The sequence below is a fragment of the Lonchura striata genome, chromosome 20 (genome assembly GCF_046129695.1).
Source record: "Lonchura striata isolate bLonStr1 chromosome 20, bLonStr1.mat, whole genome shotgun sequence".
Classification (NCBI taxonomy): domain Eukaryota; kingdom Metazoa; phylum Chordata; class Aves; order Passeriformes; family Estrildidae; genus Lonchura; species Lonchura striata.
In genome coordinates this window covers 10713513-10728828 of record NC_134622.1, presented here as the reverse complement: position 1 = coordinate 10728828, position 15316 = coordinate 10713513, and the positions used below count along the sequence as shown (strand labels likewise).

Sequence of the window (15316 nt, the reverse complement as noted above, 5' to 3'; positions counted from 1 at the left end):
CAGGGTGGCACCGTGCCGGGGTGGCACCGGGTCAGGGTGACACCGTGCTGGGGTGACACTGTGTCAAGGTGACACTGTGCCAGGGTGACACCATGTCAGGGTGACACTGTGTCAGGGTGACGCCGTGCTGGGGTGACACCAGGTCAGGGTGACACCATGCCAAGGTGACACCATGTCAGGGTGACACTGTGCCAAGGTGACACCGTGCCGGGGTGACACCGTGCCGGGGTGACACCCTGTCAAGGTGACACTGTGCCAGGGTGACACCATGCCAGGGTGGCACCAGGTCAGGGTGACACCGTGCTGGGGTGACACCCTGTCAAGGTGACACCGTGCTGGGGTGACACCAGGTCAGGGTGACACCGTGCCAGGGTGACATCGTGCTGGGGTGACACCAGGTCAGGGTGACACCAGGTCAGGGTGACACCGTGCCAAGGTGACACTGTGCCAGGATGACACCGTGCCGGGGTGACACCCTGTCAAGGTGACACTGTGCCAGGGTGACACCATGCCAGGGTGGCACCGGGTCAGGGTGACACCGTGCTAGGGTGACACCCTGTCAAGGTGACACCATGCCAGGGTGCCACCACACCACAGTGCCACCACAGCACGGTGGCCCTGCTCCCCAGGGGACACTCAGGCGTGGCAGACACTGAAGCAGAGGACGGCGGGGCTGGGAGGGACAGTGAAGCCCACCTCGCCCCAGCCGCCCTGCAGGGACACGGGCACCATCGAGCCCTGTCCCCGCTGGGTGACAAGCCCAGAACGTCGCCCTGCTCTGCGCCACCCCGGAGATGCCACCCTGCCCCTCGCCTGCCCGGGTCCCGGGCAGGGCTGGGGACAGGGACACAAAGGCAGCACAGGGGTGGCAGCCCAGCCGGGGAGCGGGGAGGAAAAGGGTCGCAGCTCCTCTCAGCGGGCATTAATCACCATTAATCACCATTAATCACCTTTCCCGCGGCTCTGCAGCCCGACAGAGCCATTCATCAGCGGCTATCAGCCCCACAGCCCGCTGGGCCCCTTTGTGTGGGTCCCTTCCCATCACAGCCAGATAAGATTATCAGCCAGGAGCAAGACACCCATTGAGCAACACCTGCCTGGAAGAATGGGATTTTGCTTTATTTTTTTATTTATCCCCCTGTCTCTAAGATGAGCTGTTTCTTGTCTTGTCAAACCACATCCTTTTCTTGAAAGAACCAGCTTTAAGAATCCAATTTGTCAAGCTGGACAATCATTTGAGAATCCATAAAAAGCCTCGGTGACTTTATCAAAAAAAATAAATCAGAAGGTTTTAAATGGTAACTGAAAGGGATTTGAAAATAGGTTGAGTGGCCTACATCAATTAATCTTCAGAGAGCTGGGGCTTTGTGAAGCTGGAGTGGCAGAGAAGTGTCAAAAACTAGTTACCGGGCTGGAGGAGATGGAAGTTGTCGATATTTCTCCTCTCCTTTTTCTCTTCTCCTCTCTCTCTGACTCTTCAGAACAGGGAGGCAACATCCCCTGCCCCAGGGCACTGGGAAGCCGGGCAGGGCTGGTGGCCAGGCCAGGAGGGGCAGGCTCGGGGACACTCTCTCCTGGTGGCATTTGTCCCCGTGTGTGCCAGCGAGGCTGGGAGCCTGTCCCTGTCCCTGCTGCCACCGTCACCCAGCACGGCCCTGGCAGCACCCGGGGCTCTGCTGGCACCGCAGGAGTCCCCAGGGAGGATGGATGGAGGAGAGGAGCGCACAGAGGGAGAAATGCTCCAGTTCAGCTCAGCAGACACACCCGCGGCTGCCAGGGGAAAAGCAGAAGCTGCAAAAGGAGGATTTGGCCGAGCAGAGCCAGTCCTGGAGCTGCCCAGCCACAAAACCGGGGCTGTGACAAAACAGAGCCCCAGGGATCACCCCAAGGGACACCTGGATGGAACCACGGGCTGGACAATTCACCAGAAAAATAAAGAGCCTGGGAGGAATCAACACTGGAAAGGGAAGGGCCACGCTGCCCTGCTCCGGGATGTGAGGGGCTCCAGATGGCTCTGAGGTTTAGTGCAATAAAAAATTTAATCTGACAGGCAAGCGTGGGGCTGGAGAATAATAATAAGACAAATAATTTCCTTAAAAAAACCCGAAAGGAATCTAACAGCTCAAAGATATCTTCATTTGCTGCAAAGAGCAGAGACCATCAGTTATTTCCTGCAGTTGGGAGCACATTCACGGGCTCCCAGACGGTATTTTGTTGCAGAAGCACAATGTAAGGACACTTCCCTCAGAAGGGGAAATGGATCTGGCTTGGAACCTGGCCAGAAGGGCGGCAAGTTCGGGCTCTGAAGCGAAGGCGAGAACTTTACCAATTAAATATGGATGTGATTGTCCCCCCTCCTCCCCTGGAACACTTCTGCACTGCCATTAGGTGATGATATAAAGACACAGGCCTCCTGGTGCAGCTTAATTGCTCCTATACAGAAAAATGATGAGCTGGATTGCGCTGCACAGGGGCTGCTCTGGCTACTTGCTGCCTTATTAATAGGTGATAGCGAGCTGTGTTTAATTCCTCTGCCCTAGGAAACCGGGGAGCCAGCAAAGCCCTGCTCAGCAAATACCTCAGCACTGCTCAGCTGCTCCACTGAGCAGCGAGGGCCGAGGAGAGTTTATATTTAATCACACACTTAAAGTGTTTTGCTGAGTTGATGCTCGGTGCAGGGGAGACAGGATGCACTCCCAATTAAGTCATCTTTTATTCCCCTATCCTGGTATTTTTCTTTTTTACTGATACACAGCACAGACATTCCTGTGTTTTGCAATCTGCTGCTCAATGATTTCTAGTCCAGGGTGAAGCCTGGGCAAGCTGAGGACCAAAGAAAAGCTGTTGTTTCGATGAGCAAGGACCTCAGAATGGGCTGGGAGCAGAAGGGGCTCTGGGATTTCTTCGCCTGGGATGGGGAGGGGGCAGAAATCCCCTTCAGCACACAGAGATGAGCAGGGATACCTTGCTTAGAGGTGAGCAGGAGGGAGCTCGCAGGGCAGAACACAGGGACTTGGAAAGGTGGCCAAAGGATGCTGCCTGATATTTAATATATTAACGTTATTGTTATCATAGAATCACAGGATGGTTTGGGTTGAAAGGGACATCAGAGCCCACCCAGTGCCACCCCTGCCATGGCAGGGACACCTCCCACTGTCCCGGGCTGCTACAGCCCCAGTGCCCAGCCTGGCCTTGGGCACCAGTGCCAGGGCTGCCCACCCTCCCAGAGAGAATCCCTCCCTAATATCCACTTGTTATTATCCAGCCTTTGGGAAAGCAGCATTTCTGCAGGTTTTCAGTCTGTACCTCCTCAGCAGCCGCTAAGTCTCTCCTAAAATCCCGCATTTGCCTCTCCTTCCTAACAGCAGCTCTAGGAAGAATCTTTTTTAAGGGCCTGACTCTCTCCCAAGAGAAGCTGGCGAGCAAGAAAAGCAGCTGGGCAGGGCTGCAGGGATCTGCAGGGGATGTGCAGGTTGAGTCTCAGCCGCAGAAGCTGCGCCGGGCGCGGGGGAGCGGCCGCCGCTACATTGATGGCAACAGGAAAAGCCGGAGGTACAAATGGCTTGAGAAAAGGCGTGATGAGATGTGACTGCCCTGGGTGCCGGCACTGCCGAGAGCAAAATGGGAAAAGACCACCTGGACGAAGAGAAAATGCTTCTGATTGCTCGGGGGAAAACGGAGTTAAAGACCATTGGAACGGACAGGGCAGTCTGGGATTGATTCCCGGGGAGGCGGCGGGGCTGGGAGCGCGGCATCCTCCCCGGGCTCCGGGGGCACAGGGCTCCTGCCCCCCTGGCACCCAGCTCCGTGCCCAGCCCTGCCTCTGCCCGCAAGCAGGAGGAGCCCGAGCCATTTGGGGAAATGCAGTTTAGGGGTCACACGAGTTTTTGGGTGGGACGGCCCCCGCATCTCCCCCCCCCATGCAAGGACCTCGACCCCAGTGATGCTCTGTGCCCGGGGCTGTGGGTTCACACGGCCGAGGGTTTTCTAAAGGTTATGCAAAGGTTGCCACCCAATTAACAATTAACAATTAACGTGCCGGAGCAGCGCCAGCTCTGCCTCATCCCAAACCTGAAGGCCACAGCAGCTCCCCGCACACCTCTGCACTGATCCCTCAGTCCCAGAGCACATTCCAGCGCGGGGGCCACGGCAGAGGTGAAGATAACAATAATATCCATCCATTTGCTCTACCTTGGGCGTTTTAAAGGCATCTCGTCTCAGAAATGAGCCCGTTCCAGCGTTCTGCACGATAACCTGCTGGGCATCCCAGCACGGGCAGGTGGCGGGGCTGCACTCACATCGCCAGGCGGGCCGGGACCCATCGCTGCTCTGCTCCGAGGTCACAGAACCACGGGACACTGGCTGAAAGGGACATTAGAACTGGAACCGCCGGGGTTCCTCCCTTAACAGAGGTCACAGACTGACCCAGCTGCCCTCGCGGTGTGCCCGACACCCCTGAGCTCCGGTGACACCGGAGCGGGGCAGAGCCCCGGGACGATGGAGATTCGGTTGCTCTGGGTGCCCAGCAAACCTGCAGCAGCTCTGGAGCCCAGCTGCAGGATACCCCTGCGTGCAGCAAACGCCGAGAGCGACCCTTGCAAAACAGCCACAAGACATTTCTCCAAATGTCATTCATTATGTCTCGGGTTACTAAACACAAGCAAATTAGGATGATTTCCTTTCCAGCATCACCAGCCTGAGCTTTGCTGTTCCCTTTCTCTCAGGTCTTCCATGAGATGATTTCCCTGTCAGCCTTGCCGTGCCTGCTCACGGCTCCCCAGCATTCCAACCCACCCAATCCACGCTTATTGCAACTCCAAGTGCTCCACCAATTCCTCTCCTCGCGTTGCAATTTCACATCCCCAAATATTGGGTGTAATGGCAGCAGCGCTCCTGCCGCTGCTTCCAAATTGAGCCAGGAGGAAAAACATTCGGGAACGTTTTCAACCGAGCCTTCACGGTCTGAAGGACGTTTCAAAGGCAGGGAACACAACCTGGCTCCTGCGGAGGGTCGTGAGGATTTCATCACGAGAAATTGCAAAGAGGGTGGGAGCGGAGCAAAGAAAGGGGTTGGGAAAGTGTGACTCACTTTTTCAACCCTCCCTGTGTCCCACAGAGCAGGGCTGGCCGTCTTGGCTGTATTTTGGGGGTCTGGAGAAAATAAAGAGCCATCAGCAGCAAGAGGCGGAGCTCAAATAACCTTTTTAACCTAAGGAATTGCAAAATCAAGGACATTTTTAAAAAGCCGCTGTTTTGGAGAGCCCCTCAATAAAGGCACATGGGAGAGGCTGTGGCACTGCAGAAATTCCCCCCGGGGCCCCCCGTGCGCCCACCCTGCCCCACCGTGCCAGGAAGGAAAACAAACAGCAGCAGAAAGCAGAAAACTTTCAGTCTCTCTGCTGTTAATTATGATCTTACTTTGCACAGAGAAGCTGTCATTCAGGCGCCGGTAATGGATAGTTTCTATTTCAATTCTCCCTCCACCCTATTATCTTTTATAAAATCCAGCCAGGCCGGTGATGGATTGATAAGGACCGGTCCCGCCGGCTCGCTCGGAGCGGCTCCACACACACCCAACTTCTGTATCTTTTTAAATATTTCAGTTGTCTGAGATCTTTATTTCACATTTCGATTTCCTGTAGTGCAGTAAATTTATCTTAGTCACCCAGTCAAGTTCTCTCCGGGTCTCTTATCTCCTCTCTCCGCACGACCCCCCTGCACCGCCGGCGCCGCGGTACAAGCGGCGCGCAGCCCCCGGCCCGCAGCCCCCGGCCCAAGGGGCGCCTCGGAAGCCCCACGGGGGCCGCAGCTGGGAATCCCGAGCCCAAACCCCGCGCTGGCCGCAGCCACGGCAGCTCCGCTGGGCTGGGAAAGCGCCCGGAGCCGCCGGCGGAGCCGCTCCCGCAGGGACGGCCCCGGGGCCGTGCCAGCCCGGGGCTGCCCGGTCCCAGCCCGGTCCCAGCCCGGTCCCTGCCCGGTCCCAGCCCGGGGCTGCCCGGTCCCAGCCCGGTCCCTGCCCGGTCCCAGCCCGGTCCCTGCCCGGTCCCAGCCCGGGGCTGCCCGGTCCCAGCCCGGGGCTGCCCGGTCCCTGCCCGGTCCCAGCCCGGCGCTACCCGGTCCCAGCCCGGGGCTGCCCGGTCCCAGCCCGGCGCTGCCCGGTTCCTGCCCGGTCCCAGCCCGGCGCTACCCGGTCCCAGCCCGGCGCTACCCGGTCCCAGCCCGGGGCTGCCCGGTCCCAGCCCGGTCCCAGCCCGGGGCTACCCGGTCCCAGCCCGGCGCTGCCCGGTCCCAGCCCGGTCCCAGCCCGGCGCTACCCGGTCCCAGCCCGGGGCTACCCGGTCCCTGCCCGGTCCCAGCCCGGGGCTACCCGGTCCCTGCCCGGTCCCTGCCCGGTTCCTGCCCGGTCCCAGCCCGGTCCTAGCCCGGTCCCAGCCCGGTCCCAGCCCGGGGCTGCCCGGCCGGCACAGGGCATCCGCACAGGGACGCGCTTTCCCCCGCTACAGCACGGGTTTTCAGTCTACGGCGCGGGTTTCCAAATATCGCAACAGCGAGGGCAGCGAGCACCGCAGGACCCCTCCCCAGCAGCGCTGTCCCGCCGGGGCAGCAGAGGGGAGCACTCGGACCGAAATGAAAGCGAAAATCCAGCGAACAGGTAAACGCGAGTCCCCGGCTCGCCGCTCTGCCGAGCGCGGTCGGGCAGCACCCCCTGGTGCCACCGCGGCACCGGCACCGGGGGCACGGGGAGCCGGGAGAACTGCCCGGGACACCGGGAGAACTGCCCGGGACACCGGGAGAGCCGGGAAAACTCTCCCGGGAAGGCTGGGATGCTGGGATTCGCCCCCCAGGGACCCCGGCCGGGGATGCCCGCGGAGCCAGCGCCGCTCGCCGGCCTCGGCCCGTGCCCGTCCCCGCTGCCGGCAGCCAGGAGCTGCGGGAGCCCGAATCCAGGGATTTCCCTCCCGGGGAGCAGCCCTGGCTCATGCTGGACGGAGCTCGGGTCCGCTCCTCCCCGCGGCTCTTGGGGCGATTTCCTCCCCCAGCATCAAAGCCAGCAGCAGGGCACCCGGTAAATACATCTGCACGATCTGCAGAAAGGTGATTTATCTGTAGGGGAAGCCATGGAAATTCCCAAACGCTCTTAAACATCCGTTTTCTGGCTCGAAACCATCAGCAAGTTGCCAGCTGGGGAACGCGTTTGCCTGCTCCCCTCTGTGTATTTTCTGCTTTTCATTATAATTTGCTAAATAATACATTACAATGAGTTATTTATCACACTCAGCCGTTCCACGCCGCCTCCTCCACGGCGGGGAATTTCACCCATAAATCAGACACACAAATACCGGCTGGCACGGCTGCAGGTCCCACCCTGACCTGCCCCGGCAGCTCCCGGGCTCTGCTCGGAGCCACCGCGGCACCGAGTGACAGCAGCGCAGGGAGAAGGGACAAGTCCAGCACCGGGCAGGGACCAGGCGGGGACAGCAGGGACACCTCGGAGCCGCGGACCTTCTCCTGGGGACCGAGCACAGAGCCCGGCCAGCACCAGGTTTGTCACTGCTGGGAGATGAGACAAGGACAGCGCCCACCTTCAGCAGCAGCACCGAGAGGGAAAATCGATGATCCCTCCTTTCCAAGTCACCGTACCCTCCCTTTGAAACAAATTGGTTTGCAAATACGGATTCATTTAACTTCACGCCACCTTAAATCAACAGTATCCGGGCCCACAGATTGGGAAAATCAAGGCATGGAAGGGAAAATTTAAAAAAAGCAGAACTAGGAACAAAACCCTCTCTCTGTGCTTTAACTACAAAATCATCTTTCCTCATTAGCAGCTAATCAGAACTACCAGAGGGGAAGAGATTACAGACAGGGCGGAGAGGGGAGTAACTCACAGAAATACAGACATCAGAACAGATTTTCATTTATTTACTCATTTATCACAGCGAGTCACAGGCTTTGAGTTCATGAGTCTGCATTAGCCTTGCAGGATTTTGGGATGCAATCTCCAAAATCTCAAGAGTGAACAGGTCACAGCCACGTGCCATCTCAGGAAGGAGAAAATCAGCACTTAGGGGTTGGTCTGGGGAAGTCTGATACTGCTCTGCCTGCTGGATTAGAGGAAAGCACTAATCTTCCCTCGCCAGCCTCCCAATGTCCCCGGAGCCCAGCCGCCTTATCTGGAGCTGGCTCGGGAGAGCAGGCCGGGCTGCCGGGCTCTGGGTGGGCTCTGGGTGGGCTCTGGGTGGGCTCTGGGTGGGCTCAGCCGCCCCGGGAGCCGGGGCTGGCAGCCGGGGAGCCCCGCGCTGTGCCAGCCTGCGGGGCTGCCCCCGGGAGCCGGCTGCGATGGGCAGCACGGGCACCGCAGCCGGGCTCGTTGTGCTTCACGGAGCAGCTCCCGAGCGAGCTGGGGGCTGAGCCCCGCGGCCCTCCTGCTCCCCAAACAGCTCCGTGAGTTAGACACCAACATGAACCACCAGCAGCTCAAGGCCTTTTCCCCCTCCCTGTTTTTCCCCAAAATTATTTGCAAGAAGCCGAGATTAGTATTTAGTCCAGGCAGGGAATGTCTCGTTTCAAGCCTTCCTTAGTTCATGCCAGCCCTCCAGAAGTGAGGAGAGACTCCCAGACCCGCCCACCGCCCCCTGGCACTGCCCTGGGCTGGCCCCCGGTCCCCCCGGGTCACAGCAGCCCCGGCACGTCCCAGCAGGAGCATCCCCAACCCTGCACACCGACCCCCGGGAACGCGGTTCTAAACAAGAGCAGGAAATGGTGTCTTTGTGTCAGGCAAGTGGAAGAAATCCAGGACCAAGAGGCTGCAGAGCCTTTCCACTTCAGACAGCAGGTGCTCTCCAAGATGTGGTTATGGCAACAAAATAAATGATGGATAATTGCTTTTGTGACAACTTGCCAATTAAATTAGACTCAGCAGAATAACATAATGACAATTTGTTATGCTCTGGTGGGCACTAACACACCAATCATAATTAAATGCTATGACTGAAATAGAACGCTGCTGTACACAGGAATATATAACCCCAATTCCCTCCCAGTGAAACATTATAGGTTCAGACTTGATTTCAATTTCTGGAGGATAACAGCATTAGCGCACATCAGAACGAGCTTGCAATATGCAGAGAGGCAGCACGGGGACAGGCAGAGCCGGGGCTCCGTGGGGAGCGAGCCCAAATCCCCGGCGAGAGCTCAGAGCCCCGGCGGGGAGCAGCCCCGGGGCTGTCCCGGGACAGCGCTCCCCTGCCTGCCAGCACGGAGCCGGGCTGGGCCACACGGGCTCCTGCAGCCCTGCCAGAGCGTTTCTGAACCACGCTGCCCTGGCCAGAGCCAGCTCAGCACCCCGGGCCCCACCGCCTGCCCTGGCTCAGGGCTCAGAGCCCTGCCAGGGTCCAGAGGCACCCAAACGTAAATGGGAACCTGCAGCTGAGCTGGGTCTGCTCTGCCCCTCCTGCCCTGCACCTCACCCAGCCCACAGCTCCGGGAATTACTGTGCCATGGACACTGCTGCTGCTGCGGAAGCAAAACACTGCAAAAAGCACCAAACCCGTTAAAAGCCCCGGTTTAGAACCACAACCAGGCAGGTGGCAGAGCTGGCACCACCCAGGTCTTGTAAAGCAGGAGCAATTCTGTGCCAGCCTCTCTCCAGTGTGCAAACAGCACATCGGAGCCAGCACCCTGCTCTGATTCCACATCCATTTTCCTAACAGATGCGGATTTCTGGAATATTCCAAAGCTCAAAACAGGGCAGGTTTGAAGACCAAACGTGTGTGCTCGGCACGGTTGGGCAGAGGTCAATCCCAGAGGATTCCACAGTGGCAATGCCAACGATTTTATATCTTATTTGGAGCCACGTCCTTTAAACACAAAACCCTTTATTATCTGCCTCGGTGAAGCTTGGCATTGGCAAGGTCAGATCACCTGCTTTTCCAGCAACGCTGATGAATTACTTTGGCTGCTCCAGACATTAAACCCGATCCTATTAAATCCTTAGCTCCCCTGCCCTCAGCACACACCAGCAGATATTGCACGGCCCAGGAACACGTGGAGGGGCCGAGCAGGGCTCTGGGAGCAGCTGCCCGGGGGTTAGAACAGAGCCCAGGCTCAGAGCCCGGCTCGCAGCCCCGACCTGTGGGACCGGAGGGGTTTGTTCCAGCAGGACACCTCCGCACCGCTTGGGAAAACATCGGTGTAAGGGATGCTGCAGCAGCCCCGGGAGGCTCCGATCACCCCTGCGCCTGCATTCTACCCCCCGAAACTTCCAGCCCGCATTTTTGGGACCTGCCCTTGGAGAACCTCCAGCCCGCTTCACCGGAGCTCGGGCCGCGTGTAACCGGTCCCGCGGCATTCGCTGCACTGGAATCAGCCTGGCAGTCGCCGGGAGGAGCGGCCACCCGCGGGAGGAAGGTCAGGGACGGGCGCAGGAAAGGTGGCACGGCTGCCCGGGGATGGCGAGGCGGTGAGCGCCGGTGCCCGGGCAGAAGGAGCGCTCCGGCGGCGCCGCGGGGACGTTACCGGCGCGGGAATCCCGGAGCATCCCGGAGAGCCTTTGCCCTGCCCGGGCGGGGATCCCCGCACCCCGGGCGTCCCCCGCTGCCTCGCGGGGAAGCCGCGGTGCCTTTGCAGGAATTCCCCGGTGGCAGCCGCGGCTCGGCGGGGCCCGGGCCGGGCTCGGGAGCGCCGCGGCCGCCGCTCGGTGCCGGGAGCGCGGAGCGCGGCTCCCACCTAGCGGGGAGCGCCGGGGCCCGGGGGCTGCGGGCCCCTCGGAGCCCTCCTGCTGCCGGGAAACGCCCCGGCAGTGACAAATCGCCCCCCCGGCTGCTGCCCGCAGCTTCTGAATTAAATCCCCGCACTCGCAGCGGGTCCCGACCATCGGCATCGCCCTCCAGCCCGGCAAACGCGCCCATCAACGCTGCTGGGGCTCGCTGCTTTAACTGGTTTTATGTGAATCGCACCAACGCTCCGGCTCGCATCCCTGACCCCGCGGGACCCCCGGCAGCCCCCGCACACAACAGATCCACGGCGCTGAACGTTCCAAACGCTTCTCATCAACCACAGCCTGCCCGCCCCAGCCGGGGCCGCCTCTGCCCCGGCAGCTTCCAGCAGGGAATTCCCATTCCCACAGCGGCACGACGCCTCTCCCTGCCCCGTCCCCCTCCGCCGAACCTGTCCCGCACACGTTCCCAGGTTCTCCCGCACCTTTGGCCCGTACCTGTCTCGGGAGAGCGCCACGAACCGCTGGGGCTGGGGCAGAAGCCGGGCACGGAGCAGCTCCTCAGCCGAGCCTTCCTCCCCTTCCTCCCCTTCCTCAGCCGGGGCTCGGCCCCCTGGGCACGGGGCAATCAGCCCAAACTCCCTTCAGCTGTGGCAACGGTAATTAACGCCCTGTGGCCATGGTAATTAACGGCCTGCAGCTGGTCCCCATCACCTTCCAGGGAGGAGAAGGCCCTGAGGGGTCTCCAGCTGGCCCCGAGGGCAAACCCAAGGGCTGCCCGTGAGCCCCCTCACTGCTGCAGCTGGGTCTGCCCCCAGAGCCGCCCTCCCGGGCTTCATTCAACACAAAACAAAACCAGTTCCAACTTTCTCTCATCTGCTCTGCACAGCAACTCCTTCAGGGCAGCCCCGAGGCTCTGGGAGGGCTCCACACTCCATGTTATTGCTGGACCTGGAAATGGATAACTGCTAAAACACAGGGATTTTTACTCTTTGTAACAAAACCCTGAGAGGGTTTAGCTCTTCTACAAGAGCAGAACTGGGAATAAAGTTTGACCTTCCAAGGATAACTGAGCAATTCTGCTGTAATCACAGCGCTGCCAGGAGGAAAGCAAGGCACAGGAACCAAACCAGAGGCGTTTCTGCAGCTGCTCTGCACTGCCACCGAGCTTTCCTCAGCAGCAGCAGCAAACCGGGCGGGGAGGGAGGGGCGCGGGGTGGAGCCAGCCCGGGCTTTTAAAGAATCACAAACGAAAGAAAAACGCGGCAAAAATCGCCAAGAAAAAGAGAAAAAACAAGTTATTCTCTGGTACTGCCACACCTCATCCCGCTCTGAATTTAGGCAGGTGAAGGGATGGGGAGAGCACATTATACCACTGCTATAAATAGCACTTTTCCTCCATCAGCTATAAAAAGGTGACACCTATAAAAAGGTGACAGCTGCTGGAACACATCCAACAGGATCTGCATTCCCCCAGCAGGAAACATCTTCACCACTGCACACCAGACACCTGGACAGGCAGAACTTCCAGTTTTTCAGGACAATGTTTTAATTTTCCACTTTTACACTCGGTATTTCCCAACTTGATTCAGAAAACAGTTGTGAGCCCTACAAAAAAATAAGATTATCTGTAATGTGGAGCTGGACAGAGGGGAGCGTGTGTGCCATGGACAGGCCTGGAGGGCACCAGGATCCTGTCCCTGAGGGAAACGTCCCCAGAGAGGGCTGGAGGGTGGCTCCTGGCAGTGACACGGCTCAGCAGGGCTCTCAGGAGGGACAGGGATTCTCCTTCTGTGTCCCTGCCAGCTCTGGGGGCTGCTCCTGCTCGTCCTTCCTCTTCTCCTGCAGCTCCTGCAGCACAGCCTGGAGCTGGGGCTGCAAGGCAGGATCCCTGGATCCAGCAGCCTGCAGGAAGGACAGGAGAGAGTTCATGGAACAGGCTGGGAAAAGCCTCTGAAGGGTGAGTGAGGAGAGCAGCAGCCCTCTGTGTGTCCAGGAAGGGTTTGATCCATGCTGGGATTGTTCTGGAGGCACAACACATTCCCAGAGAGGCTGCTGACCTCCAGCTAAAACATGGAAAAATTCAAGGTACAACAACAAATATACAAAGTTCCAAACACTTTCTACAGATACACCATGGATTATTTGAATGGTTATTCAGTTTCTTCTGCAGAAAAACATCTTTTCTGAGCCCCAAGTCCCTTAACCTTGGCCAGGCCCGCTCATGGCCACGAGGAAAGCTTTCTCTGCACAGCAAAGACATTTGTAGGACCATCAGGTGTGTGACTGCTGTGCTGAGGATTTAATTCAGACCAACTCAGCACTAAGGGTTGACAGTGGAGTTTTCCCAATCCAGCAGCCAAGGAACTCTGTGGATATTTAATACTCACTTTATCTACTCCTCTTCTCTGTAAAACGATCCCACTGGCTAGAAGGGCTTTTCCTGTTTCTTCAAACAACTTCTCCTCTTCAATTTTCCCTTCTTCCTTCAGCTCATTGTATTTCTCCACAAACCTGGGTCGCAAAGTTGCTTTTTTACACTCACAAATGATGCTCTGGCTCCCTGACTGAAGGGAGGAGGGGACAGCCTCAGGAACATTTCTGGTTCAAAGATCACCTCTGGCAAGTGGATGTGAAGTTTAACCGTGTCAGCTCGAAAGGCTTGGGGCCGTTGCCATAAACTTTGTAAAACCTCCTGCTCAGAAGAGGGAAGGGTTGAGATTTTGCAGCTAAACCAGGAGCAAACAGCCAAGAGCAGGCTCAGAACCCCGAGGGAGCAGTGAGAGCATGCACAGGGTTATTCCTCCTTCTCACAAGAACCTTCATGGGCACCTGGCAGGGTGGCACGGGGTGGCCTTTAGGGTCCCTGGCAACCCAAACCTGTCTGGGATCCTACAGAGCTTCCTTCCAGCTTTTTAATTGTGTTAATAACACAGCTGAATCACCAGCAGCCGTGGGTCAGGCCAGGTCTGGGGCTCTGTGCTGGGCAGGGCCCAGAGGAGCCCCCGGCTCCGCTGCAAACACGGGGCAGGGCAGAAAAAACACCCTGATTTACCCCAAAACCCACCCTGATTTACCCCAAACCCACCCTGATTTACCCCAAAACCCACCCTGATTTACCCCAAAACCCCCCTGTTTCACTCCAATTCCCCCAATTCACCCCAAAGCCCCCAGATTTACCCGAATCCCCCCCCAGTTTACCCCAAATCCCCCAGATCTACCCCAGGCTTTCCAATTTACCCCAAACCCCCCATATTTACCCCAAGCTTTCCAATTTACCCCAAATCCCCCTGGATTTACCTGAATCCCCCCAGATTTACCCCAAATCCCCCAGATTTACCCCAAACCCCCCGATTTACCCCAAACCCCCCCCGGTTCACTCCAATCCCCCCAACTCACCCCAAACTCCCCGATTTACCCGAATCCCCCCAAGTTCACCCCAAATCCCTCCAGTTTACCCGAAATCCCCCCAATTTACCCCAAATCCCCCCGGTTTACCGGAACGGCCCGGTTCAGCCCAAACCCCCCCAGCAGCGGGCAGCGCAGCGGGTCCGTGCCGCTGGCCGTGCCCGGGCCGTGGCACTCACGCCCTCACGGCGTCCTCCGGGTAGAGCACGGCCCGGACGCGCTGCCCGGCGCCGTAGCGCGGCCGCGGCACGCGGTACACGGGCTCCCGCAGCGGCGGGAAGGCGGCGTACACGTCCAGCCACAGCGGCTTCTCCAGCAGCCCCACGCGCACCAGGCTCCGCGCCCTGCGGCCACAACCGGCTCAGGGCGGGGCCCACCGGGAACCGGCGCCGCCGCGGCTGAGCCCCCCCCTCCCGTCGCCGCACCGGCTGAACACGCTGCCGATCTTGTGCGTGCGGCTCCCGGCCGTGGCGGCCATGGCGGCCCCGCCGGTGCTGCCCCGGAACCGGAACCGGAAGCGAACGGAACCGGAACGGGAACCGGAGCGCCGCCAGGGCACGCGGCCGAGTGCCGAGCGGCGGCGGGAGGAGCTGCCCAGGCAGCGCCAGCCGATGGCCGAGCAGGGTCGCGCCCCCGGCGCTGTCGCGACAGTCGGGACGGTGTGCCCGTGACAGTGACACGCACAGTGACACCGTGACAGCGACACCGTGACAGTGACACGCACAGTGACACCGTGACAGTGACATGACACCCACAGTGACACCCACAGTGACACAGTGACAGTGACACCCACAATGACACCGTGACAGTGACACCGTGACAGTGACACCCACAGTGACACAGTGACAGTGACACCCACAGTGACACCCACAGTGACACCCACAATGACACCGTGACAGTGGCACCGTGACAGTGACACCCACAGAGACACCCACAGTGACACCGTGACAGAATTCCCTCTGCAGAATTCCTTGTGCAGAATTCCCTGTGCAGAATTCCCTGTGCAGAATTCCCTCTGCAGAATTCCCTCTGCAGAATTCCTTGTGCAGAATTCCCTCTGCAGAATTCCTTGTGCAGAATTCCCTGTGCAGAATTCCCTGTGCAGAATTCCCTCTGCAGAATTCCCTCTGCAGAATTCCTTGTGCAGAATTCCCTGTGCAGAATTCCCTGTGCAGAATTCCCTCCTCCCCG

The 15316-nt window shown here is 59.0% G+C and overlaps 1 protein-coding gene across 1 annotated transcript; it reads right to left on the bottom strand.

Annotated features, from left to right (window-relative positions):
* Positions 1-12242: 12242 nt before the first annotated feature.
* Positions 12243-14667, bottom strand: MRPS23 (mitochondrial ribosomal protein S23). The gene is made up of 5 exons (XM_021533011.2): positions 14551-14667; positions 14305-14469; positions 13335-13412; positions 13108-13231; positions 12243-12622 (listed from the first exon to the last, which is right to left on the bottom strand). The coding sequence occupies exons 1-5, from the start codon at positions 14601-14603 to the stop codon at positions 12485-12487; spliced, it is 558 nt and encodes a 185-aa protein (XP_021388686.1). The 5' UTR covers positions 14604-14667; the 3' UTR covers positions 12243-12484.
* Between the last annotated feature and the right edge of the window lie 649 nt (positions 14668-15316).

Bases quoted from the DNA above. Each gene is read 5' to 3' on its own strand.
- MRPS23 (XM_021533011.2), bottom strand. From the start codon at position 14,603: ATGGCCGCCACGGCCGGGAGCCGCACGCACAAGATCGGCAGCGTGTTC. The intron at 13,232-13,334 runs GTGATCTTTGAA...TTTGCGACCCAG, and splicing joins TTCACATCCACTTGCCAGAG to GTTTGTGGAGAAATACAATG. The intron at 12,623-13,107 runs GTGAGTATTAAA...TCCTTCCTGCAG, and splicing joins AGAGAAGAGGAGTAGATAAA to GCTGCTGGATCCAGGGATCC.